This window comes from Mesoplodon mirus (genome assembly GCF_964341445.2).
Source record: "Mesoplodon mirus genome assembly, chromosome: 10".
Classification (NCBI taxonomy): domain Eukaryota; kingdom Metazoa; phylum Chordata; class Mammalia; order Artiodactyla; family Ziphiidae; genus Mesoplodon; species Mesoplodon mirus.
Genome location: NC_138986.1, coordinates 1433890 through 1460532, shown reverse-complemented (window position 1 = coordinate 1460532; position 26643 = coordinate 1433890). Strand labels below are relative to the sequence as shown.

Below are 26643 nucleotides of genomic sequence, written 5' to 3'. Positions count from 1 at the left end.
TAGCCATTTCTAAGGTACACTGAGTGCTTGTGGAAAGGGCTCGTCTTAGGCCACCAACCCTTTCAGCAAACACTGCACCCTGCTTGGCGCTGTTTGGGCAGCAAGCTGGCATTACTGAGTGTAGCTGGATTTGAACCAAGGACTCAGGGCTACAGGGCTCATTATTGTTCTGCTTGACTGTAGACAGTCTCCTCACATTGTCTTTCTGTGGTTTCCTCCACCAGAAATGCATACCTTAATTGCTAAAAAAGCCACCCTTTTAAAATAGCGTTTAAATGGGATGAGATCTCACAAATGGAATTCAAATGTGTCCTTTGAAATAGGAATCTGAGGGGCAGAGTGTTCCTGTCTGAAGGTTCAGTCAACCAGCCCATGGTCTGCAGAGCTGTTTACGGCCAGCCACGCTCCTATTTCTAGTCTCCCTTTCTGCACTTACATCCTGGAACCTCACCTGCTCCAACTCTTGGGAGTTCTTCAGCAAATTCTTACCTCCAGAAAGATGTAATGAAAGAGCAAGAAGAGGGGCGCTGTGGTTCTGGGTTCCTGGATTCTACTTTGCCCAGCAGCTTTGCTGTGTGGAGAGTAATGCTCACCCGTCTCCCGAGTCCTTGAGGACAGGGTGCTGGGGGAAGCTGGGGTGGGAAGGCGTGGGGGGGTTTCTGGTCCAGAGGCAGTTGGATGAGGAAGCACATGCCCTGTTGGGATTGCACCCCCCCCGCAGTTCTGTGCAGCAAAATATTTGGAGCAGGTTATCCAGGGACACGTGGTTCTATGTTAAAATTATTTCTACATCTTAGGAACAAGGTGGAATTAATTTCGTGCGGATTTATTTAAGTGAACACTGAGTGGATTGGGTGTGGCTGATGAGCAAGCCACGACACTGGTTGGTTCAGAGACAGAAAGGGAGCCAAGGGAGTAGGTAGATACTTTCTAAATGTTGTCTTCAGACCTCAGCCACTAATCAAAGCGTGAACCAGCAGCTTGGAGACTTCAGGCCCTAGGTTACAAAATATTATCTTGATTCAGTTGAGAAGCTTGCTTGGTGGGGAGGGGGTCCTAATTATTATTTGGGATGTTTGCATTTAGCTCAGAAGAGTAAAACCTACATAGTCGTATTCAGAAATATTACTGAAATATTGTCATTTCCCAGTCAAAACAGAAAACATTTTTTGACTCACTGCAGAAACGCATGATAAAAATAAACCGATGACTAAGAAACTTAAGCCCTTTAAGAAATCTGGATTTGTAAAGAGATGCTACAAAGGGAGAAATGAGCAAAGTAGGATCCTGAAAACTTTGTCGGAAGGCCACACAACGAGCTCACTTTATACCTCTGGGAATTCTGACCAGAAGTAAAGCCCTGTGCTTTGACCCTGGAAAGCATGTAACATTTCACTGCATAGTACCGGCCACAGCTGGGAAATAACCAACAGCTGCTTTGGGGAGCACCCCAAATATTGTGCACATAGATGCACCAGGAAAATCTGGTCCTTTGTATCTATTGACTGAACTGCATTTCCAGATGCCTATGATTCAGGTATTTCAGACAAGCAGCTGGGGTCGGGAGGACAGGCTGTGTCTCCTGCAGAACCCCACTCAGGCCACCTAGTGTTTACTGTTGTATCTTGCTCCTTCCTGTAACCTCTGGGCTGAGTGTAGGGGAACCCACGCCCTCAGTGTCATTTCTGTCAACGTTTGGAGAGGATGATCAGCAACCCTGGCTTATACTGTCTGCCCCGCCCTTCAGGATCGCGTCTACAATGAACTGCTCGTGCTTTTCCTGCTGTAGAACCATGATATTTCCAAGACAAGATAAACATTCTCAAAATGTCCTGAAGTTTATATCTTTAGTATAAATACAAGTCTGTATTTCAATGTTATATTCAAAATGGAAAAAACAAGCAATGAATTTCAAGTTTTATTTCATGAAATATTTTAGCTGCAGAGTCTTGCTAGCATATGACTAGGGAAATTCTAAATGAATCCTGGATGGAATATTCTGAACTGGACGGGCAGATAAACTCCAAATTAATGCTGAACAGAATTTGCTTATTCCTCTGAGTAGGTGTAATAACGGTGAGGAAAATGTTGGTGCCATAACGGTTTCAGTCTATGGGGAAGGCAGAGCAATGCCTCCTATTTGTGATATAAACCTTTCAGTGTAATATAATTGTTAAAATTTTGTCATAAATTACTCAGTTAACCTTAGCGTATTTGCTGTACTCCCCTTACAAAAAGACGGTTCCTCAGTTTTCCATAAATCAGAATTCAGCTGAAACCAGGATTTTTTTTATCTTTAGTTGAATAACTTTTTATTACTTTTTAAAAAGTTCTAAAATTTTTTAAAGTTTTTAAAAAATCTAGTTCACTCAACTATCCCCACATAGTGATGTATGTTAAGAAGGTTAGTATCATATTTTTCATGTGAAGAAACCACTATATTTTATACCCTAGAGGGTCTTATGTACATCACAGGCCAGGCAGCCAGAGAAATAGGAGCTAATCTTACATCTCCTAGTTTTGGGCTTGTGATTTCAGATGACAGAGTCACCCCAGGGCACTAGGTAGCTTGTGTAATTTAACTAGAAAGTGACAGAGCCCTGTGAATTAATCAAAATGGAATAAAATGTTTGTGTAACAATTAGTGATGACCATTTGAGAGCCAAGAGTAATTTTATCCCTTATTTTCCTCTTTTAGGTTCCGTAAATGAAAAGTTACCCCAACGGGAAGGCACAGGAAAAACAGGTAACTATCTTAAAATGAACTTCCTTGATATATTACTACAGCGAATCCAATCTATGCCTTAAAATAACGTCTCAAGTTAAAATGTCAATGTATATCAGTGATGGTAATGAGAGCTGAAGCCCTTTGTTAATTATTTATTCATTCAGCAAACGTTCATTCGACCCTTAGGGTTGCTGGGACCTGGCAGGTGCCGGGCACGTGACCTGCTGGGTAACCCACTTGTGTCCGCGTCAGGGCTTCTTAGACGTGGCTTGTGTTGGGACCACCTGTGGACGGTGTTAGGATCATCCCGGGTCCACATCTGTGCAGGGGACTCCAGGGCTGGCACCAGCCTCTAGCATAGCAGTTGTCGGAGGTCACTAATGGAGCTCCGTCTGCTGCTCCTCATAAGAAAGAGGGAGCGGTTTCCATCTATGACAGTCACTCCTTCTGGGACCAGTACCCACAGGAACCTGACGGAGCAGGGAGCATTTCCTTTGGAAATCATCCCACGGCTCCTGGAGCATCTCCGCTGGCCGCCACAAGCCCACCGTGACCTCTTTGCCCTTTCCTCAGCTGTCACCCGTTAGTCCCAATGACACATTTTCTGTCTTTATATCAACCTGTAAAGTCAGAATTTATTTTTAAGATGAAATAAAAATAATGTACCAACATCTTAAGTACTTTTTGTTTCCTGAGGTAGGTTATAGTATATGAACCAGTAATAGAGAAAAGTGATATGAAGTCAAAAGACCCCAGTTTTATTCAACCAAGGTCTTTTAAGTGTGTATTGAAGTCACGGTGGCCACTGTCCTTGTCCTGGAAAGACTGTAGAGTCTTTGTATCATTAAGATAAATCCATGAGATCCACACAGATTGGCACACGAGTAAATGCCAGCTGTGTAGACAGCACGCAGGGCGGGCGCAGACGAGGGCGGAATTGGAGCGGTTTCACAGAGGAGGAGGAGGTGAGTGGAGTACCGTGGGTGTGAAAGCTGGGACAGGTGTGACCTGGGCAGAGACCCTCACAGGTGGGGAGAAGAGCCCAGTTTGTAGGTGAGAGAGGGACCGGCAGGTGGGGTCAGGACACTGGCTCGGGCGAGGGTTTCCGTTTGGAAGGGGGAGGTGAAGATGGGGTGAGCATTCTGGTACGTTTTAGAGGAGCGGAAGTGTACTTGTTCGTGGTGAGAAACAGGAGTCAAAGGCTGAAAGGGAGATGGAGGGAAATACTCTTTCAGGCGCCCGCGCCCAATCCTGTTCATGGTGATACAGGTTGAATCCACGGTAAAATTTTTTTAAAAATCTCCGAGGCATTGGCACGTGGGCTCAAAAGTAGATTTAAGGGAAGAACATATTCCTTCTACTGAAGCCCCTTGATCTCCAGACGTGCCTGTCAGAGGAAATACCTGAGAATAAGTAACAAAGCTGGGTTATCGGGAAAAAGAGACATTTAACAAACTCCCCTGGCGGGAAGTGAAAGGCACCAAGCTGTCCATGACTTTGCTTCATTTTCTGAAGGCTGAGCCCAGTAGGTGCCAGTGGGCTAGTTGCACCGGGACAGACTCTCCAGGGGCCAGAGCCTGGTGGTGGGTGAGGAGGGTCATGCTGCCCGGGGGCCTGCCTTTGCCAAGGCAGGAACATAGGGGCCTCTGGTGCTGGCATTAGGGGCAGGGGAGGGCCAGGCGTGGGGGCCGGCACCCATCATTGTCCCTCAGGGACGCCCCCCTCACCCATCTCCTCTCGCCGTGGTTAGCTTGGCTGAGAACTCTGGACCTGGGATCTGGCCTGGACCCAGGGATCAGACTGGGGCTGCTGGCCCCAGCGTGGTGGCTTGCTTAGGCCTCAGCAAAAATGTGCAACATTAACTATGTACTTTATGGTTGTCATTCCAAAGGATGTTTAAATATGCTAAGACTTTTCTCAGTATGTTCTGTTAAGACTTTCAAATATGTTAAATATGTTTTAAATATGTTCCCCATTTCATTCTTGGAAGAAAATTATAGAATATTCAATAGCAAAATACTTCTAGTTTATTGCTACTATCATTATTTGACTTGGCTATTTCAGATAAATGATGCTACATTTTGTCAGTATTTTGACAGATAACAAGCTTTTTTTCTGGAGATGGTTAAATGTTAAAGAATTTTAAAAATACTCTTTTTGGTTTTCCCCTAAAAAGAACTTCATTTTTATTCTTCAGAGAGCTGGGATAGTAATGAGTCACAGTTAACTACATAAGCCCTGTGGCTGCTCCTTCTCTCTACCACTGCTTACTGTATTTTGATCCTGAAAGTGTTAAAAAAAAATCACACGAATAAAAACACTAGGATGGTTCTCGAGAGCCCCCCGCAGTGTGCCTTGTAACAGCATCCCTGGCTGGGGCCCCCTTGCCTGGGGGGCTTCTAGAGGCTTGCTTACCGGGGAACCCAACAAGTGTTTTTCAACTAATTCAATAAAGACTGTGTCCTTGGAATAATGTTTTCAGTGAAATGGCATAGAGCTTTCTAATCCACACTCGTCCCTCAGTCCTCTGACACTCTCACCCGGTTCCCCACCAGCCTCTCATGTGTCGACACAGGAGGCCTGAGGGGTCGAGAGACCCACGGGGCACAGTGCAGGGCCTGGGTCTCCATCCCTGCCTTCCACTCTGGAAAACAGGGACACAGCAGGGATGCCAGCCCCCGAGCCCCCCAGCCCCCCCATTCCTGCCATCTCTCCCTCATCCGTCCGGTTGGCTCCAATGCTTTACATCACATCTAACCCTTCCCCTTGAGGTCTGTTTGGAGCTTTGAGCCTCTGTATGGTTTACTGAGTGCTGGGTTGTGGTTTGGTGGTTCGTGGGGTGTATGCAATCCTTGGGGTCCATCCTGTATGCACACTTACTTCACTTACTCTCATAATTGTAGTCTCCTTGCAAATCTTTTCCGTTCTGAATTCAGATGATGCCTCAGCTCCAGCGTTGGAGACTCAGCCTCAAGGAGATGAGGAAGGTGAGTGTCGGTGGGGAGTTGTGTTGGGGGTAGGGCGCGGGCCTGGGGGTGCAGCCACGTCCTCTTGCGAGGACTGTGCTCAGGACGGGCTGGTTTGGCCTTTTCCACCTTTATGAGGCCCCGCCGTCCCTCCTGAGGGCCCTGAGTGTTGCCGTGGTGCTTTCACACAGCACACGCAGAGGCCTCTCTTTAAGTACAAGTCTCTGAGTTGAAATTTTATCTGGATAACCTGAAATATATATTTCCAAAGGGTGCCCTAGCATATGCCATTTTCCCCGCTCACTCTTCATGTCATGTGATCGCCACCTTTACAGAGACCAGTTTTGTGAAGTCATATGTATAGAGATGTTTCAGAGGCTTACTGAATTTTGTGGTTATGAGGATAGATTGCCTGCTCTTAGCCTTTAATACATTGTTGTAGGTATTTGCCACTGTATCACCAATTCTCGGGTCGAAAGGGGGGTCAGGTTTGAAGACCAAGTGTAAGGAGTGCACACAATAAATAAATCAAAGATCAAAGGGTAGGATGACATCATGCTTTGAAAATAATAATAACAAGGATAATCATAATAACTAACTTTTGCTTGGCACTAAATGCCATGGACTCTGTTACTTGAGCCCATTGAGCCCTCAGAACGCCATATCACAGATGAGAACTTGTCCGACATCACAAAGCCGATAGATGACAAAGGCACGTCCGACCAGCTGGTCGGCTTCAGTGTGGTTCTCGGGCATGTGGTATACTGATCACACCATAAATATTCAGTTACATTTGTTAATATTACTACCAAAGATCTGTTCCCAGAATGTTGTAGGCAAAAATTATGCTTTACATACTGCACTTTGTATTGACTCTTTCAACTGAGTGAAGACCCTGTGTGTTACATGAATATCCATCTTTACCACACAAGGATATGTTTCTATACTTTGGAACTTTTTGCCAAAACCTGTTCTTTCCAGTGGAGCCTGTCTGGACTCATATCACTTTTATTTATACTTTTGGATGAAGAAAGAAAGAAAAAGGCATATGCTAAAGTTTTAAAAAATGTATGTTGTCATTTCCTTTTGTTTCATGCACATAATTATTTTATTATTTTTTAAAAATATCTATGTATGTTGTCATTTCCTTTTGTTTCATGCACATAATCATTTTATTATTTTTAAAAAATATCTACAATGTGTGTTTACTGATTATATTGATTTTTGGGGCTTTTAGACTGCCTGCTGAAATCTTTAATTGAGAGACTTTGTGTTTTCATGATGAATTAAAATAATCATCATTTTATTTTGGTTCATTAGATATTGCATCACGATACCCCACGCTTTGGACTGAACAAGTTAAAAGTCGACAGAACAAAACCAATAAGAATTCAGGTAAAAAGGAGCCCAGTGTGACTTAGTTAATGGACCTGGAAAGTGGTCTTGTTTTCTGGAAGTTACATGCAGAACACATCTTTTTCCCTGGCTACCAATGAGTCATGCAAATAATGCCATGGCTTGCCCACCAAAATATAGTTCAAATTTGAGTGTTTTATTAAATATGGTAAGTTCTAGAACATATTATAGAATAGTTAACACTTTTTTCTCAGAAATTATCATTATGGATAAGTTTTCCTATTGCATAGAGACATTAACCTGTACATTTCTCTTATAAACTTTAGAAACCAAGTTAGTTTTGTTCAATCTTGTCACCGTATTTCCAAAAGTTACCTAATTTGGTTTGCTTCTGTACCATATAGACTAGTACATGGGAAATTAGTTCAAACATTGAATGTTTCAGATTTATTGGGGGACCTTGAAATTCAGGGGATTCCACTGATGCCCAGGGGGAGCATCAATGTGGCAGTACTTAAACTTAATTTGAGAAACAAATATAAAATTATTGTAAGAATGTCATTGGAAATGTACATTGTTTTAAAAAGCAGTTTTAATTGTCAGTAGGAAGCTATTCAGGGTTTGACAGAGTTAGTTCCGTATAAGTTCACAGAACAAGTACGTTTGTATTTCACCCATTACTTTCTATTACCAGATTTTCAGGCCTTACATGACCTGTCAATTATAATTAACGAATAAAAACAGTGCAGACTTGCAGTATTTAGTGGGACTGAAAATAATGCTTCAGGAAATTCCAGTTTACGTAAGTTACCCTACACTGTAATTTGATTTAAATCAGCCTAAATGTGTAGAATACAAAAAGGTGACATTGAGTTGACTTGTAGACATGGGGCAGGAAATTATGAGGTTGTATCTGTATTTAATGCCAGTTGTCCAGATACATGCTCTTTCTGAGGGTCCAAAGAAAGTCAGCCCTAGTGAGTATTTTAAGATGTTAAATATAGTATTTACTTTATTAAGTTTAGTGATAAAATGGCAAACAGTCATAGATTTTACATAATGACCACCATTGTCACTGAGATTTCAATGTCAGAAGAGTTTCGTTTGTACTTAATTTTTATTTTTAAAGGATACTTTTAGTAATAATCTTCTTTGGTAGAAGTAGACACATTTATTTAACAAAACATAAATAATTTGTGACTTTTTGTTATTCTGTGTTTTTAAAAATTTACCTTGTTTGTTGGTACTCTTTCATGTTCCTCTACAGAAGAAGCCAAACTGAGAATGCGTTGCTTTTTTTCTCTGGTGTTTCTTTATATCAGTTAAAAGTACTACTCCCGCCCCCCGCCCCCAAGTTTGCACTAAAATAACATATTACTTACGTGACCAAACATGGGGAGAATGATTGCCATGCGCAGTGAGGGAGACCGTGTGGGTACGGGCAAATGTACTCTGGGGCATAAAGTGATGGTCGTTTTCAGAAGGGACCTCCTTGTAAAGGAAACAAAGTAATCCGAGTCTATGAAAGTTCACACGTGATAGGCGCTCAATACATGTTTATTTATTCCACGTGTTCCACGGCCACTTTGATGGTATCATTGCATTCTTATCTAAGGCAAACTAAATGAAACAAAAAATAAATACATAAATAACTAAAACTTTGACCTAACGTACATACCATGACAGTTTCACTGCTAGACTTTTAGTAATTGAAATTCAATATAAATATAAATGAAATATTCTTCTGTTGGTTCATTTTGCAGGAAAAGCATCATTTTCATTATATGATTCAATATACATTGAGTAAGTGACAAAAACCTAAAATTGCATTTTACTTAAGAATGCGTGACTCAGTTTTTTTCTATTAATATATAATTGACAGTGTCTATTTCTTTATGTTCTTGAATCATCTTATTATATTCAATTTTATCATTCCATTTATAGAAATTATAAAAATTGATTACGAGATTTTACCAGATAAGAGATTTTGTGACACACTGTTTAATTATATAAAATTAATTTATATTTCTATTTATTAAACTGATACTCTTGCCCTGCGGTACATTAAATACGTTCCAGATTTCTGCCTGATTTCCTTTAAACCAATCTAGAATATTAAGGAATGCACTTTCTTTGTTAGTTGGAACAACAGTGATAATCGTAAGAGCAGCTAACGTTTCTTGTGCTTACGACACGCTGGTACCTCACATGCCTCGCTGACCCTCTGTCCTGCTCCGCCGACACAGCAAGCCAGTGGGGCTGCTGCACGTCCCATCCCCGAATCTCAGGAGGAGAAGGCAGTCACAGCCAAGCCCAGACGGCATGGGCAGGGTCTCTGAGGATGGGGACTGCAGTGCCACCGGACCACCCGGCCCCCGGCCGTGCTCCTCACGCTGTCCTTCAGAGAGGGGACACCTCCTCTGCCCCACTGAGACATGGGGGCTCCTGGCATCGCTGTCGATGCTCACCTGGGTGACACAGCCGGGCCTCTGTTAAAATGCACCTGTGCTGCCTACAGCCATTGTCAGCCGTTAAACCTTCAGTTCGAGCCGTTCATCACACTGAGGGGACGGGGCAGAGGAAGCTGGAGGAGTGGGGACACAAGGGCGTTTCCCATGGTGGCTGCGGACGAGCGATGGGGACGGACCCTGCTGTGTCTTCCAGCCTGACCCCCCGCTCGTCCCCTTTCTCATTTCCCCCAAGACCCTCCTTCCTGGCCCTGGTCCTCAGGCCTCAGGCGGTTCCCCGAGCAAACCGCGCACTGTCTCACCTACATTCTTATCTCCTACCCCTGCTCCTGGGAATAAGCACTTTGCTTGGGTCACTGCCGGGTCTGCTGGGGCCCCAGCTCCTGGCGCGCAGACGGCCTCGTCTCGGCCCCCTGCGCGCGCCCCCCTGCACGCGCCCCCCGACGCCCGCCCTCTGCGCGCACGCTCAGCCTCGCTCCTCCCGTCTGCCCCGGGCTCGTTTTGCGCGCTTAGCTCTGCCCTTGTAACGGGACCCAGCACACAGAGCCCGAGAGTGCAGTCCACACCCGCAGGTCCCCAGGACAGGGCGGGGGGCGGGGGGCTCCTCCCTCCGCCCTTCAGGGAGTGGAGGGGCCGCGTTCCAGGGAGCTATCCCTTCTAGACACGGGACGGAGGCGCCCGTGCAGCCCGTTTCCCCGGCTCGCTAGCTCTTCATGAGCTGGTCAATAACCCATCCAGCCGGTCCCGACTGCGCGTCCACCCGGCCGAGCCGCGGCCCCCAGTCTCTCGGTCAGGCAGAGAGGTTCCCGCGAAGGCATTTTGTGGAAGAGAGTGACGTTTAGATGGGTGACTTGCGGCTTGCTCACCCAGCAGGAGGGGCCCCCGTGATGGCCCGTGGGGCGTGGCATGGGCAGGCGGACTCTGTAATCTTTTCCACCAGGAGAGCACAGAGGGTTCTCTGCTGTCTCATTGTTTATTTCACGTAAATAGTCTATCCGCCGAGTGGGCCCCTGTGCTCCTGTGCAGACACTGCAGTGCACCAGGCGTGCAGGGCTCCGCGGGGACCCAGGGCTTCGCTGGGGTCCACGGGCGGGCAGCATGCGAGGTGGGTCCTGCGTCGGCGTCTCTGCTCTGCTCTGGGGAAAGAGATGCGTTCTGGCTTTGCCCCACACCTCCAACGGTTGCCCCCGGAAACGTGAGCTCTAAGGGCCTGGAGTGGATTGTCCTTTGACGTGTGCTGTGTGACAGTCCCCCTTGGAAACACCCTTGTTGGCCTCAGCCGTGATGCACGGGAACCCCCTCGTCTATTCGCTTTAGGAGTCTGCGTTCTGGGAAGGCTGAGGTTCTTCCCCATCCTACTCAGGCCACTGTCACCGTCTGGGGTCACGGTGCCTCTGCAAGGCCCAGCCTGGCCAGCTAGGAGGTGGGCATTGGCCGGGGGCACAAGTGCCCGCTCCCAGCGGCTTCATAGCGGGTGATGCTTCCTGAAGAACGAGAGCGCCAATCTGGGGCATCATCGGGCGTTTTGTTTCATTACTTATTCAAATCCCAAGTTGGCAGGGGAGCATGTCTGCTTTCTCTCTCTGACTGTGGCTCTTCCGAGAGCTGAGCTCGAGCCAAGGAGATGGCCCCTCGGAGACCTCCAGAGGTGGGTCCTCAGCTCCAAGGCGCTGCAGATGGCTGCAGACCCAGGGCACACGCAAACCGCTCAGCCGGCTCTGATAAACAAGCCCCTGGCTTTAGTGGTCTTCTCATTTGCGGTCTTTTTAAGCTTTGCATGTGAGCTGGAGAAAACCTAGAGGCCCCGGTTTTGCCGTCTCTGAAACCCTCCTCCCACTTGGAAGAAAAATATTTCTTCCTCCCTAAACCATTAAAAATAGCTCTGTTTTATATCCAAGAGATGTTCTGTATCTCAGGATGTTCCACAATTTTATGGGACCCCCTCAGTGGAAACATTTTTCTATTTTATTCGGGGCTGATAATTTTTGTTTTATTGCACATATTAAAATTATTGCCAAAAGATTTTTATCTTTTGATTCTGCTTTAAATCATGGTAAATTGCATTCCCTGGGGGAAAAGAACACCAGTTATATTTTCTTTCTTCCTTTTTAAGCTTTAAAACATTACTTGCTCATTTCCCTTTCTATTCCATTCTTCAAACATGACATTACAAAACATCAAGATGCCAACTACATTCTTATAAAGTGTTGGTCATTTGAAGAGATTAAAATATTAAAATAAATCAAATAGCTCCTTTTAAATGGGTACTGTAAAAGTGTGTTGTTTATCGATATTAATTAAGCTACCTAAAAATGTACAAGACAATTTATCCAAGTTTCCTAACTATAAAAGGGAGTTTTAATTCCAATCATATTTAATTCTTAGATTTCAGTATTCAAACTCTGGTTAAATAATCAGGATGCAGCATTTCAACATAAGTACAGAAAAAAGTAATGGAAGTAAGCAAATTGTATCTGAGCTGCTTGAAAACACACACCAGCCTATACACACACAGACATCTGTACTCTCACCGTATGAAAACAAAAAAGGGTGTTCGACTTATTTATTCTCTCTGTATAAATGAGATTTAATCCATTGTTGAATTACTGAGGTCTGATGTTAAACAGTGTCCTTTGTGGAGCCATAGCTTACAATTTGTGGAAAGCTTATTTTGCATCAGGCAGAGTGCTATGTGATTTAATGCATAATATAACCCACTTCTCCCTGTCTTGTGGGTAAGAACACCTTTCAGAATCTCCAGGTGGCTGGCAGGGGTTTAGCCCAGGTCTGTGACTGCACATCAGACACGTGTCCCTTTCAAAGCCAACCACCTTGCTGTGATGTGACTTTGGTCCCAGTTTCCCGAGGTGCCTCTGTTGTTGACGGTGGGTTAGGAGCCTGCCTCGCCCCGGAAGCACCTGGATGGGTGCTGGCAGTTCTCGCCTGGCCAGGCTGTCCTCTGGGGAGGGCGGTGGCTCCAGAAGGGACGTGATGGGAGGTGACCCTGGGCAGAACCGCTCTCAGGCAGGCAGAAGGGGCGCCGCACACGAAGCCCCTCTTCCCGTGGGAAGGAGCACAGGGGACCAGGGCGGGGGCCAGATGGACCGCTCAGGGCACGGGGACATAGTGAGCTGAGCTGCTGTGGGCCCAGCCGTCCCTTTCCCCGAGCCCCTGGGTCTAGTGCAGGCTTCCTTCTGACTAGAGTTGTGGCTGCTACTGCTCGGAGCCCCCCGGGCCTCGGGAAGGGCAGGGGCTGGGCTGGGTTCCCACACGGCGTGGCGAGCCGATCAGCCTCTCTGGGCGCCAGTTCAGCACCTCTTCTCCACGGCAATGGTGAGCTGACCTCCCGGGAATCGGGGCATGTCCCAGGGAGCCCTGGCGTCCTGCGGGGCCATCAGAGTCCAGTGTGTAGATAGGACTGGGGTTAATATCCACTTGTTCACATGCGAGCTCAGGCCTGGACTTCGCAAATAACAAGAGAACATTTCTTGAGAATCTTCTCACTCGCGCGTGTGTGTGTTCACTACAGAGGTTACTGGATACCTGCTTTGGAGAATTCAGGTTCTAGAAAGTGTATGATGGGACTGGCAGTGCCGAGAAAAGGTTTCTCTGTGGCAGTGAAGCCCGTAGGGTTGTGTCCTGTACGGGGCTGGTTTGCTGCGTGAACCAAATGAAACGTCTCTTCTTGCTCTGCACACGTGTGAATAGAACGTTAGTAGACCAGGTATCGCTGTGACCCTGTTTCTGTGGTCTTCCCATCAGTTGGATTAGAGACTAAATCAGGATTGATGTGGCTCATAAACAGTGGAGGGTCTTTTTGGAAATGACTCACACAGTGAAACCCAGACTAGAATTCCTGCCTCATCCTCAAGGGCAGTGGAAGGCTCTTCCGCCAACGGCCGCCTCTTCTCAGTGGGCCCTGTCTTGTCATCCTCACCCTTTAGACTGCTGACTGATGCCCGGTGCTTGCCCAAGCATGATGCACGGCCAGTGACAACGACCTGCGTGACCTGGCTGTGCGGCCGGCGAGTTTGAGAAACGTTGATCAGCTGTTAAGGATTTTGATTCAGTCCCGGGAATGATGTGGTGTGTGCATGTGTGCAAGTGTCTGTATACAATCAAGCATGTATTAAGTACTTATTTTCTATCAAAAAATTACCTTTGTCTTTTAACAGATGCAACCTTTTCCCTTACCTTCATTCATCTTCATAGTTATCATCTTTCTCCTCTTTGCCTGCATCCTGAGTTTCTGTCTCAGATAAGCCCTGGTCTGGAAGTGTTCCTCTGGTTGTGCCTGAAAAGCACATTGGTGGCTAGAGCCAGCATACATCAGGCTCTTGTGTTTCAGATGAAAAAGCAGACCAAAGATCTGCCTGTTAAAAAAGATCTCGTTTAAGTTATATATTTAATAAAATATCTGCATCAAAACACAGAATATCTAAGTAATATTACGGTTCTGTGTACTAAGAAGTAGATCTGAAGATATTAGTGGTTTCTCAAACTACTTAGATCTTTTGTACCAGCCTATCTTATCCCAGACATACAAAAAGAGTGCAAAAATTTACCTAAGCAACAAATCCAGATGATTTGCTTAATGTTCCAGTTTACTTTGTATGATGATCATGGGGGCATAGGTTTCTAAATGACACACCAGGCTTTATCAGTAAGGGTAGGTGTAAATGTTGGAAGAAATGCACCTGCAATTCCGTGTCTAGACAAGAAGCTCACAAGTTCACCCTCGCTCCGGGGACCATCCCGGGGGAGCCCTGGTTCTCTGCGGCCGTGCGGGGACCCGGGTGCCTCCTCTCCTGGGCTCTGCGGCCTTATTCCGCGGATCGGTTTCAGGAGGGGGAGGACCACACGGAGGGCAGACCCCTCCTGCAGGTCCAGCCTGGCCTTGGACCTGCCGCCCCCTCTCCCTCCGTCCTGCTGCTGGAAGCTGGTCTCTTGGCCCAAGGTCTCTGCGTGTCAGGCGCTGCTTGAGCCCTGGATACAGCCTCTAGGAAAACGGCAAATGTGATCATAGCTTCACTGCGTGATTAGGTCCTGTGATTATGTCTCACTGGTTAGTTTATGTTTCCTTTTGCATCATTCGTATGGTTACACACACACACACACACACACACACACCTATGAGTGTGTGTTCATGTGATTTATATATACGTTAACATTTTGCTGAAAATGCGTGTGTGCTTGGGTCCCGTCTCCCCGGCCCTGCGCTCACGGCCCGGGAAGCTCAGTGCTGCCTGGTACTTGCTGGTTCCCTGTGCTTCCCACAACACTGGTGCTGCCCGTTAAAACTTGTGCCACCAGACCTATAATCCTGATTAAAATGCATATTCCTTACCTCACCCTCGATCAGCATACTGGAGTCTCTGGGGTGGGGCTTCTGAAGCTGCATTTTAAGCAGCTTCTCTGGTGATTTTCGTTTATGTGAACATTTGAGTCCCCCTGCAAACACGTGTTAACTGTTATCAGCAGGGTTTTGGCCATCTTTAAGTGTTTTCTTGTAATTACACATGTATGTAAAACAAAGCACTGTTTCTGGAAGGCATCAGAGTACTAGGCCAAGGCCACACAAATATCAGTTGTCCTCAATGCTGTGTGGCCCTTCCTTTCACACCTCCATTCTGTCCTGCCTTTGAGGTGTGTCCACGTTGTCCACTTCCCTCCGGGCCTGCAGCACCGGGCTCACTGAGGCATCTGAGCTTCGCTTGGCTTGGATCACTGCTTGGATTCTGAGCGTCTCCAGGCCTCCCCATCTGTGTTTCTGCTTCAGTCATTCTCCCCACTGCAGCTTTCTCAACATTGAGCTTTTAAAGCAAGAGCCACGTCTCTGTTCAGAGTTCTGTAGCGGCTTCCCGGGTCACCTCATCATAAGGCCGAGTGCCTTCTAGGGCCTCTGGTGGCCTCCAGGTGGCCGCCCATTCTGCAACCTCTTAACCCACCTCTGCCCATCCACACTCCATGCTGTATGTTTTCTTTAAGCAGCTTTATTGAGATGGGATTCACATACCCTACAATTGACCAGTTTGAAGTGTACAAGTCAGGAATTTTGGTAAAGTCACAGAGTTGTGCAGTATCACCACAACCTAATTTTAGAACATTTCATCACTCTAGAAACCCCAAACCCCATATTCATTAGCAATCGGTCCCCATTGACAACCCCCAACCCTTGGTAACCACAAATCTGCTTCAGGCTCTGTAGATGGACTTGTTCTGTCATTTCAAGTATGTAGAATCTTACAATATGGGGTCTTTTTGACTGGTTTCTTTTTTTTTTTTTTTTTACGTCTTTATTGGAGTATAATTGCTTTACAATGGTGTGTTAGTTTCTGCTTTATAACAAAGTGAATCAGTCATACATATACATATGTTCCCATATCTCTTCTCTCTTGCGTCTCCCTCTGGTTTCTTTCACTTACCATTATGCTCATATGGATCATCCATGTGGCAGCGTGCGTAGCAGGACCTCATCCCTTTTTATGCCTCAGTAACTTTCCCTTGTATGTGTGGACCACATTTTATTTATCTATTCGTCAGCTGATGGACTTTTGGGTTGTTTCCACTTGTCAGCTATTATGAATAGTGCTGCTATGAACATTCCCACACAAGTTTTTGTGTGGACGTACGTTTTCTCTTGGGTTCATACCCAGCAGTTGAATTGCTAGGTCACATCGTAACTCACTATTTAACATTTTTAGGGGGTGACAAACTGTTTTCCAAAGTGGATGTACCATTTTGCATCCTCATCAGCAATGCACAAGGATACCGATTTCTCCACATCCTCTCCAGCACTTGTTATTTTCCATTTTTTTGATTACAGTCATTCTGGGAAGTGTGGAGTCGTGTCTCCTTGTGGTTTTGCCTTGCATTTCCCTGATGACTAAGGATGTTTCGCACCTCTTCAGGTGCTTACTTGTAAATCATCTTTGGAGACGTGTCTATTCAAATCCTGTGCACATTTTATCGTTTGGTTATTTGCCTTTAGTTCTGGAGTTGTTAGACTTTATGTATTCTAGATACAGATCCCTTATCCAATATTTGATTTGCAAATACTTTGTTCCATCCTGTGTGTTATCTTTTTACTTTTTTGATAATGCCCTTTGAATCACAAGGGTTTTTAATTTTGATGAAATCCAGCTTATCTATTTCTCTTTTGTTGCTCATGCTTTTGTCGCCTAACCAAGGTCTCCCTTTGTCGCCCAGAGTTGAGACCCCCTTTTGGGGAAGACAGGAGCTGGTGCTGCCACCCACAGAGCCTCACAGAGGCCTTCGTGCCCCCAAAGCCAGCGGTCTTCCTGCTTTGCAAAAATATGCCCGTATACTGTCCTCTTCCATAGACTAGCCTGAACCTTGAGGGTGGAATTTGGTGTTAATCCTGCTGGAAAATTTCCTCCCTCTAACTTGAATTTTCTTCTTTCAGCTGGTGAAGTTGGCTAATAGTTACATCAACAGCAGGTCTGAGTGGGGAAAGGATAAGAGAAAATGTTATAAAACAAACAAACAAAAAAATGAAACTTGCAGGGGATATACTTATACTAAAACTATTCTTCATTTATCTGAAATTCTCATTTCACCTGGTATCCTGTATTTTGTCTGGCAACCCTGCCTGTCAATGAACACACTTCCCTGTTTTCAACCTCTGTTGGGCTAATCTTCAGCAGAGAAAGGTTCCTTGGGCTTTCTTCAAAAAATCAAGTTTTCATACAATGTATTCGTCTGCTAGGGCTGTCATAACAAAACACCACAGACTGGGGGCGGGGAGCTGTTTATTTCTGGTTCTGGATGCTGGGAGTCCGAGCAGAGGTGCCAGCAGGATGGGTCCTGGTGAGAAGGCTCTTCCTGGCCTGCAGACAGCTGCGTCTTCTCTGTGTCCTCACATGGCCTCTGCTAGGGGTTCTCGCAGTCCTGGTGTCTGTGCTTCCTCTTGTAAGGACTCGGGTCCCATGACCTTTATGACCACATTTAACCTTAATCACCTTCTTAAAAGCCCTGTCTCCAAATACAGGCATATTGAGGGTTAGGGCTTTTACCCTGTGGATTTTGGAGGAAAACAGTTCAGTTCATAACATACAGAATAGGATGATTTTACTGTGCTTGGATTTGGATGTTTGCACTGAAAGCAAAACCTATCAGGAAAGAGGCTCAGCGTGGAGGTAAAGGGGCTGTTGGTGTGCCCCCTTTATGTACATCTTCAGCCCCCCTTCTGCATCCTTCTTTTCTGCAGTCACCCTAGGCTCCAGGGATCTTTCTCTTGAAAAGTCCCCTTACAACAGGAATGATTTTGTATTTGGATAAAGAAGTGTAATACTCATGAAAATCATCTGGGTAATTTCTCATCAACCTTTGATAAAAGTTTCCATGTTTCACTAGATTGAAATTTATTCCAGTGTATCAAATGTTGGCTGAAGACAAAATTGAGAATTTCCTCCAAACTTAGTATTGCTTCAATGGCCACAAATCTCTTATATAAAATGGATATTCTTCTGTTTTAAAATTTTTATTGAGGTATAGTTGATTTACAATGTTGTGTTTAATTTCTGCTATACAGCAAAGTGATTAGACATATACATACATATTATACATATATATTATATGATTATACATATTATACATATATATATATATATATATATATATATATATATATTCTTTGCCATTATGGTTTATCACAGGATACTGAATAGAGTTCCCTGTGCTCTACAGTAGGACCTTGTTGTTTATCCATCCTATATGTAATAGTTTGCATCTGCTAACCCCAAACTCCCAATCCTTCCTTCCCCACACCACCCCCCCCCCAACTTGGCAACCACAAGTCTGTTCTCTAAGTCTGTGAGTCTGTTTCTGTTTTGTAGATAAGTTCATTTGTGTTATGTTTTAGACTCCACATATAAGTGATTTCAAATGGTATTTGTCTTTCTCTGTCTGACTTACTTCACTTAGTGTGATCATCTCTAGGTCCACCCATGTTGCTGCAAATGGCATCGTTGCATTCTTTTTCATGGCTGAGTACTATTCCACTGTATACGTGGGCCACATCTTCTTCATCCACTCCTCTGCTGATGGACACTTAGGTCGCTTCCATGTCTTGGCTGTTGCGAATAGCACTGCTATGACTTTTTTTTTTTTTTTTTGTCTCACTGTGTGGCATGTGGGATCTTAATTCCCTAATGAAGGATCAAACCCATGCCTTCCGTGATGGAAGCGCAGAGTCTTAACCATTGGACCACCGGGAAGTCCCCAAATAGTGCTGCTATGAACACAGAGGTGCATTCATCTTTTTGAATTACGGTTTCCTCCAGATATATGCCTAAGAGTGGGATTGCTGGATCATCTGGCAACTCTATGTTTAGTTTTCTAAGGAACCTCCGTACTGTTCTCCACAACGACTGCACCAATTTACATTCCCACCAACAGTGTAGGAGGGCTCCCTTTTCTCCACACCTCTCCAGCATTTGTTATTTGTAGATTTTTTAATGATGGCCATTCTGACTAGTGTGAGGTGATGTCTCATTGTAGTTTTGATTTGCATAAAACGGGTATTCTTCATTGTGATGCTTTTTTACTATTTTTTTGAAAACCAGCCAAGTACAGCTTACATTAACTAAGAAAAAATGTCCTGTATTTTATGAGGCCACCTCAATGTCTGCCACTTCTGCCAGCAGGGATGTTTGTTTCCAGTATTCCCTGTGCCTTCTGAGACCACCCCAAGTATTCACACAGCTGTACAGGTTTTTAAGAAATACATGAGTTTCATGCAGTAATGGATATTATAAATGCAACATGTAAGGTTTTATAGACTCTTGTAATGGACAATCTGCCTTTACTTTGTATACCTGTGGACTTTATATAGCAGATTTTACAGATCATAGTGTGTGGCACATTCAGTTGTGCTGGAGGACGCACACCTATTAGATGAGTAGTTGGGAAGATGTGTAGAGAAGCCTGGACAGCACACCAGCCAAGGGGGGTGGTCCAGCATCTTTATCTACAGCTGCTCCCTTGACTAAGAATGCCAAGAAACACTCTCTCTAACCCCCTGTTTCTATTGCTCATAACTTTTTGAACTTAACTTGAGAAATACATTTTCCAAGATTAGCCTCAGCTGAAAGGCATGCTTTCTTTTGTTGGAAACGTGGAAATACTTTGTTTTTCTGTTTTGGTGTGATTCTGCATCAAGAGAAAGATGGGTACTTTCTTCATTTTAGAAGTCAGTTTTTAAAGCTAAAAGAGAAGAAAAGAAAGAAAAATTCCTCTAAAATTCTTCTTGGGAAGAGAGTTTTCATTAGCTCAGGAGTCTTTGTAAAAAAATTTAAGTGTTTTTCAATCATTATGTGTTCTCATGATCACTGGACTGTTTTATCTAAAGCCATTGCTTTAACTTTTGAAATAACAACATGTTACAACCAAACTGCCTAGGAAGAAGAGGACTTATGGGTTGAAGCAGATGTTAATAAATTATTGAAGATATTTCTCCTTGTTTCATGTCTTGCCTCTCTGTTTAAAAATTACTGCCTGCTATTTCCTTGTTGTGCCTTTTTATAACTTGTAAAGCCACAGTGGACATCTAATTGATGCTTAAGTCAGTACTGAATGCCTGTGAATTTCCTATGGTGACTTGTAACATTTTAGATGTGACATAAGGTGGAGATTTAGAATTTTGAGCCAATAAGATGGTAGTGAGAACCCAGAATGACTGGGGGTCTTGATTAGGTCAGGGACCAGTCCTGTGGGCATAAGTGAGAAGCCACTCAAAGACTGGGGGGGAGTCAGTTTCTGTCGTTAGAATTTCACACTCACATCTTTTCAGATGTGGAACAGTATTTTAATTAATTTATTTTATTTTTAACATACATTATTTTTACAGTGCTTTCAGGTTTACAGAAAGCACAGAGTTCCCATGAACATAGGGAACTCACTTGGGTAGATACCAAGGAGTGTGAGGGTATGTTTAGTTTTGTAACAAACTGCCACACTGTTTACCAGAGTGGCCGTGCCATTTGCACCCCCATCAGCAACGTGGGAGAGTTCCTGTTGCTCCACCTCCTCACCAGCATTTGGTGTTGTCCATTTTGGGGTGTTTTTTATTGGATTTTATCCACCCTAATAGGTGTGTAGTGGTAGCTCATTATTGCTTTTATTTGAAATCCCCTAGTGACATATTATATTGAGTATCTTTTTACATACTTACTTGACATCTGTGGGTCTTCTTTGGTGAAGTATCTTTTGTCTATTTTTCCCTTGAATTGTTTTCTTATTTTTGAATTTTAAATGTTCTTTGTGTATTTTTGATGTAAGTCTTTTTCAGACATGTGTTTTGCAGATATTCTCTTCCTGTCAGTGGCTTCTCTTTTCATTCTATTAACAGTGCCTTTTGCAGAATATAAGTTTTCTATTTTGATAAAGTCCAACTTATCAATTATTTTTTTCATGGATCATGCCTTCAGTGTTATATCTAAAAAGTCATCACTAAACTCAAGTTCACCTAGATTTTCTCCTATACTATCTTCTAGAAGTTTTATAGTTTTGCATTCACCATTTAGGCCTATAATCCATTTTGAGTTAATTTTTGTGAAGGGTGTGATGTCTGTATCTAGATTCATTTTTTGGCACTTGGATGTCCTGTTGTTCCAGCACCGTTTGTTGGAAAGATTATCCTTATACCATTGAAGTGTCTTTGCTCCTTTGTCAAAGATCAGTTAATTATATTTGTGTGGGTCTATTTATGGCTCTGAAACAGTGTTAAGACTTAAAAATATTCAGTAATTGGCTGTGGATGGGTTGATGACTGGGAATAGAATTAATAGAGACCAGAAATAAGGTCTAAAAGCAAAGAAATGAGAGTTTAGATGTTGTACAGGAAGATATGGAAAATATGCAGGTTCTTGGCTGGGAACAACCAGGGGAGTCTTGACAGCTGTCAGAGCTGGTCTCACTCAGGGGCTGCTTCCCCATCTCCATGACCCAGGTCTTTGCCGTGGACCTTCAGCCTCAGTCTCAGCCAGAAGGAAGCATCTCTCCCTGTGCTCGAGGCTGCCCACGGGCCATATTGCTGCCACTTTGAACAGAGGTGCTGAAGGAAGTTCTGGGAGATGAGAGCTTGAAATAACTTCTGTTTCCGACAAGACATTTGGAGCATTCACGAACCTGGGAGAAAGGCTCCCTGGGACTTGGGAGATATTTGAAAAGAAAACTTGGGTATTGGGGAGACTTCAAGATAACATAATTTTAATTACTAAGAAGTGTATTTTAAATGCTCTGCTGTGGATGGAAAGTGTAAGACAGGTATTATTGGTGGGAACATCTCCAATCCTTCTTTGCATTTATTTCTGCTTTATTTATTTATTTTTGGCAGCATATTTTATGAAGTTTTTTCTTCTTTTCACTTTTCATCCCTTCATCTTTTCCAAGTGCCTGGGAAAGAAAGCCGAGCCAACCCATAGCCAGTGTCTCCACGGCCCTCTTCTCCATGGACACGGTTTCTGTGGCTGAATACCCTACTTTGGGGGCGACCAGTGTGCCTGGCCCCCAGAACAGCAGAAGGAGGTCAGGGAGTGGGTGGAGGATGCTGGGGGGTTGCCTGGTGCTGAGAGTGTCCGTGGTGGGGTCGGTGGGGGGATGAAGGTTGGTTACATGGGATGTCTGGGCCCCAGTGACACAGAAGGCGTGGCAGGGAGGGAAGATGAGCTAGTCCGTGGGGCCTCGCGTTGTGAAGACGAGGTGTCCTGAGCCTGGACCCTGTATCACAGGCCGGAGGTCACCGTGAACCTGGGAGCCCGGGGCCTCACAGGCTGGAGGAGGTCCAGGAAAGGGTGGCTCAGAGCAGGGCCTGCACGGGGGGAGGGGGTGGGGGGGAGCACACCTTTCCCTGAAGAGTCAGCTGGCATCTGGAGCATCTCAGTTTTCTGCTTCAATCTTGCGGGCAGCCATCTGGGCCGAGGTCTGGCGTCCGGCGTGTGTGCCATGTGATAGAGCGGCTTTTCTCTTCACTGCCGACCTGGGTCTGGCCTTGCTGACCTCTGTGGAGGTCACACTCTGTCCCCCACTTGGTCCCGACAGCGGAGGGCTCTTCTCTCGCAGATACTGCAGGTTCTCAGCCAGACTGGGGGATGGCAGGAGGCCCTCTGCATAAATAGGGCCCAAACGTGGCCTTAGTAGGTAACGTGGTACCAGGCGTGCTGTTGGCTGGGGCTTGGCTGCTGACCTGCTCTGTTTGAACACTTTTGCCAAAATGTGTCTTCAGATTTCCTCCCCCTGAAAAAGGAAGGGCTTCTAGGGAATGTTTGGCCATCAGGGCCACCAGCGGGATGAGGAGAAGCTCCGGGTGGCATGGGTGTCCGGAACCCAGGGGCCATCGTCACGGGGACCGCTCCCCACTCAGTTATTGTGGGACTTAACCCCCAGATTATGACCTGGGCACGGCCCACCTCAGTAAGACCTGCCCTGCTTAGAGTTCTGTCCAGCATCCCGTTCGCATCCTGCCGGGAGACATACACTTTGTCCTTCACTGCACAGCGGTGGGCACAGTGCCTCCTGACCAGGGCGCGGGGATCCCGCCAGCAGCAAGGATGAGGCGCTCGGAGACACAGGGAATTTGCTCTTTGTGTCTTGGCGGAAGATGGAAAGTCCCGCACAGGTGTGGGCGTCTTCTTGAAGGAGGCGCAATACGCCAAGGGTCTGGCTTGACTGAGGAAAGAAAACGGGAGCAGAACCGTTTGAGCCAGCTGCAAATATCTGAACATAAACTCCCCCAAACAGTGTGAAACCATCACGGCAGCTGAAGGAAACTGCCCCGGGCCTGGGACCAGCCCCCCTGCCTGGTTCTTCGAGGACACTCAGCTCGGCCAGTTCAGCAGCTCTTCAGATGCCCCCTCCAGGTGTCCCCACCCCTCTGGGTGGACGGCCTCTCTTCTTTGCAGTCACTCATCTGTGAGGTCAGATCATCCCTGAGCATGAGATTTCCTGGATTTCAAGGCTCTCACAGCTGCCCAGCACAAAGTCGGGCTGTCCACATCTTTTGGCCACACAGCCGAGGCAGCTGGTCCTCCAGGCCCTAGACCGGGCTCCTCCCCGGCCGGCCTGCTTGGGGTCGGGGTGTTGTCTTCCTGACGTTTCTTTTCTCAACTGTCCAACGGGCAGAGCTGTGTGCAGACGGAGGAGATGTGGAGACTGGGCCTTATGTGGATCTGCCACCATCAGGAGAGTCTACTACGTGCTCCCTTAGAAAATGAATGTATAGCACAAGGTTCTTAGCCTCAAATAATTCAAGTTTATGGTCTAAGTCGGCAGCTCTCAAACCTTCTGGTTTAAGAATCCCTTTATGCTCCTAGAACTTACTGAGGTCCCCAAAGAGCTTTTTAAACTCAGAACTTTTTTTTTTTTTTTTTTTTTTTTGCGGTACGTGGGCCTCTCACTGTTGTGGCCTCTCCCATTGTGGAACGCAGGCTCCAGACGCGCGGGCTCAGCGGCCATGGCTCACAGGCCCAGCCGCTCCGCGGCATGTGGGATCTTCCCAGACCGGGGCACGAACCCATGTCCCCTGCATCGGCAAGCGGACTCTCAACCACTGCGCCACCAGGGAAGCCCAAAACTGAGAACTTTTTAATACATGTTCCCTTAGGTGTCATCATGAGTCACTTGTGAGCCTGAGAAGACAAAGGGCACCTCAGTATTTATAGAAATAGTTCTGACCTTGTGGGCCTCCTAGGAAGGGGTCTTGGGGCCATGCTCTGAGGACCACCGGTCAGAGTGCCGAGAAGACAGTCGCCTCAGAGCAAAGAGGGAAACCCCAGCTCTACAGAGTCGTCCAGGACGGCTGAGAAATAAAGGGACAAACGAAGCACCGTGGAGATTCGACAACAGCATGAACCCCTTGCTGGTGGACAGATGGGGAAGTGTCACTGCAGATGGGGGACCGAAGTTTTGTGGTCAGGCCTCTCCAGCCCAAGGCCCATCTTGGATCCAAACAACACAAGGACTTACATCCCTAATCGGAACACTTTGCTTCTCAGCCCCAGACATCTACATCCAGGTGATTCAGATTTTTCTCCAAAAGCAAGTGTGGAAGTTCAGTCTGTATGTGGGGCATGAAGCATCCTTTCTGAAGGTTTCCATAGAAGAAAGACCCCCCAGAAGGTGAATTCCCGCCGCTCTGTCCTTGGAGACACTCGTTGGTTTCAAATGGCTATTTGCCCATTGAAATCTGCCCACATTTCATCAAAGAAAAGTCTTAAGGCCAAAGTTCGGTCAGGGCACTTATCATGTGTGAGGTCTCTGTGCTCCCAGTTCCAGGGTTTGCTGGAACTTGGACTCATGAACTTCTCTCTTTCCCTCCCACCCCGATTATGGCTGATGGTTCTGGTTTCCTTCAGGATGGGTATTTCGGGTCCAGTGATTAGATGGAGAGGAACTGGAGAATATCAGAATTCCTCGCTGTGGGCAGTCCAGGGGGAAATACTTACCCGCAGGACCGGCCTCGCTAAGATCCCCAGTGGCTGATGGAGGTGAGGGCATCGCTGTCCGGCAGCCATCCTAGCAGTGGTGCCTGGAACCCTGTTTCTTTCCAGGAGCGTCTTGCTTACCCTCAGACCTGGGTCAGGTATGGGCGCCTTCAGGTGGGGCATTGACCGAAGGCTGGACAAAGGTGAGGCTGTGACGGCACGGTGCCTCCCGTGATGGGTTGGTTCCTGCGTGTCCTGGGAGCTGAGCCAGGGCTGAGATGTTGCCCTTGGGAGACCCGCCATGGTCACGGCTGACCCCACTGCATCAGTCTTTTCTCTGTTTGGGGCTCCATAGCATCGACTCAGGGTTGGAGACCTGGCTCGTGTCCTGCTTCTACTGTAACTGTTGTGAGGCCTTAGGAAAGTCACTTAATTTTCCACCCTGACTTGCATGAGCTGGCCTGTCATTTCTTCCCAGTTATGAGGGTTACAGATCTTCCAGTACAGGGCCTCTCATCCTGAAGTAAGATGCTTGTTTGCAGGGTCACCTCCTCTGAGCAGGCATCTCTGCTGCCCCAGTCATCTGGGCCCTTACTTATCAATCCCGCCCCCGGGGGGAGAAAGGGGTGCCACGCTTGGAGTGGGGAGCGCTGTGTGCCAGGACTGTGTGCACCTTGCTGAATCCAGCACTCCCAGGGGCGATGCAGATGGGCCCCGTTCTCCTCACCCTGTAGACGGGGAGACGCCCAGAACACTCGGTGGGTGAGTACTGGAGCCTGGGTTGGCATCCTTCCAGGCCACAATGTGTCCAGGACACCAGGGTGGGCAGTGCACCAGAGGCAGTGTCTTTTGGGTCAGAATGTTGCTTTGTGTTTTCTTTTTCTCATCTCGGTTTTGTAAAACCCACTTTTGTTTGTCCACTTGCAAAGAAAACTAGTTTGGAGAAATTTGGCCACCTCTGTATATTAGCCTGAGTGGACACAGTGTATTTTAAAATAGGTTGTCATCAGCTGCATTAGCTTAAACCACTGGTCTTAAAGTGAGACTTTCTGGACAATGGGAAATATTCTGATTTCTTTTGTAAGGCATCCAAATATAAAATCATACTGCTTAACTTCCTTTTGTCATGTCTCCTGACTCTACAGAACTTAAAGGGAAAAACAGGTAACATTTCTAGAGCACATTTTCGGTGCAATGATGTGTTTACCCCTCGCTGACTGCTCACAGCTCTGTGAGTGAGAAAAGGACGCGGCAGCTGTTGTCCTGGAGAGAGAGGGGTGCTGTGCTAGGGCTGACCCAGGTCTCGGGGTCCTTGAGCAGCGGCAGGAGAGGCTCCCGCGGTGGAGGCCTTGGTGAGACTTGCTGAGGCCAATGCAGTGAGGGTGGGGACGGGGCAGGGGTCCAGGGAGCACCCTGGAGAATTAGGGTCCATGTGGAGGAAAGAGAGGAATAAAAGGGGCCCGGATTCAGGTTTTCAAGAGTGATGTTGGTGAGACTGTCACTGATAAAACAACCTAGAAGATACAGAGAGAGGTTAGGATGGAAGGGGGTGTGGTTTCGGCCATTCTCTGTCAGGGGCTCTGAGGTCCTTCTGGCGTGGGTGGTCTTCGCCGGGGCTCACGGTGCTGGGTCGCTCCTCTCCCCCGTCTGGGACTTGGGTTCAGGCTGGAAACGGTTACTTA

General features: G+C 46.2%; 1 protein-coding gene across 1 annotated transcript in view; it reads left to right on the top strand.

Moving 5' to 3' along the window:
* Positions 1-26643, top strand: part of SMOC2 (SPARC related modular calcium binding 2) — a 156111-nt gene that overhangs the window by 67348 nt on the left and 62120 nt on the right. The window contains exons 5-7 of the mRNA XM_082633201.1: positions 2699-2746; positions 5665-5715; positions 7015-7089. Of these exons, the coding sequence (XP_082489327.1) occupies positions 2699-2746; positions 5665-5715; positions 7015-7089 (174 nt within the window). The remainder of the gene's footprint in view (positions 1-2698; positions 2747-5664; positions 5716-7014; positions 7090-26643) is intronic.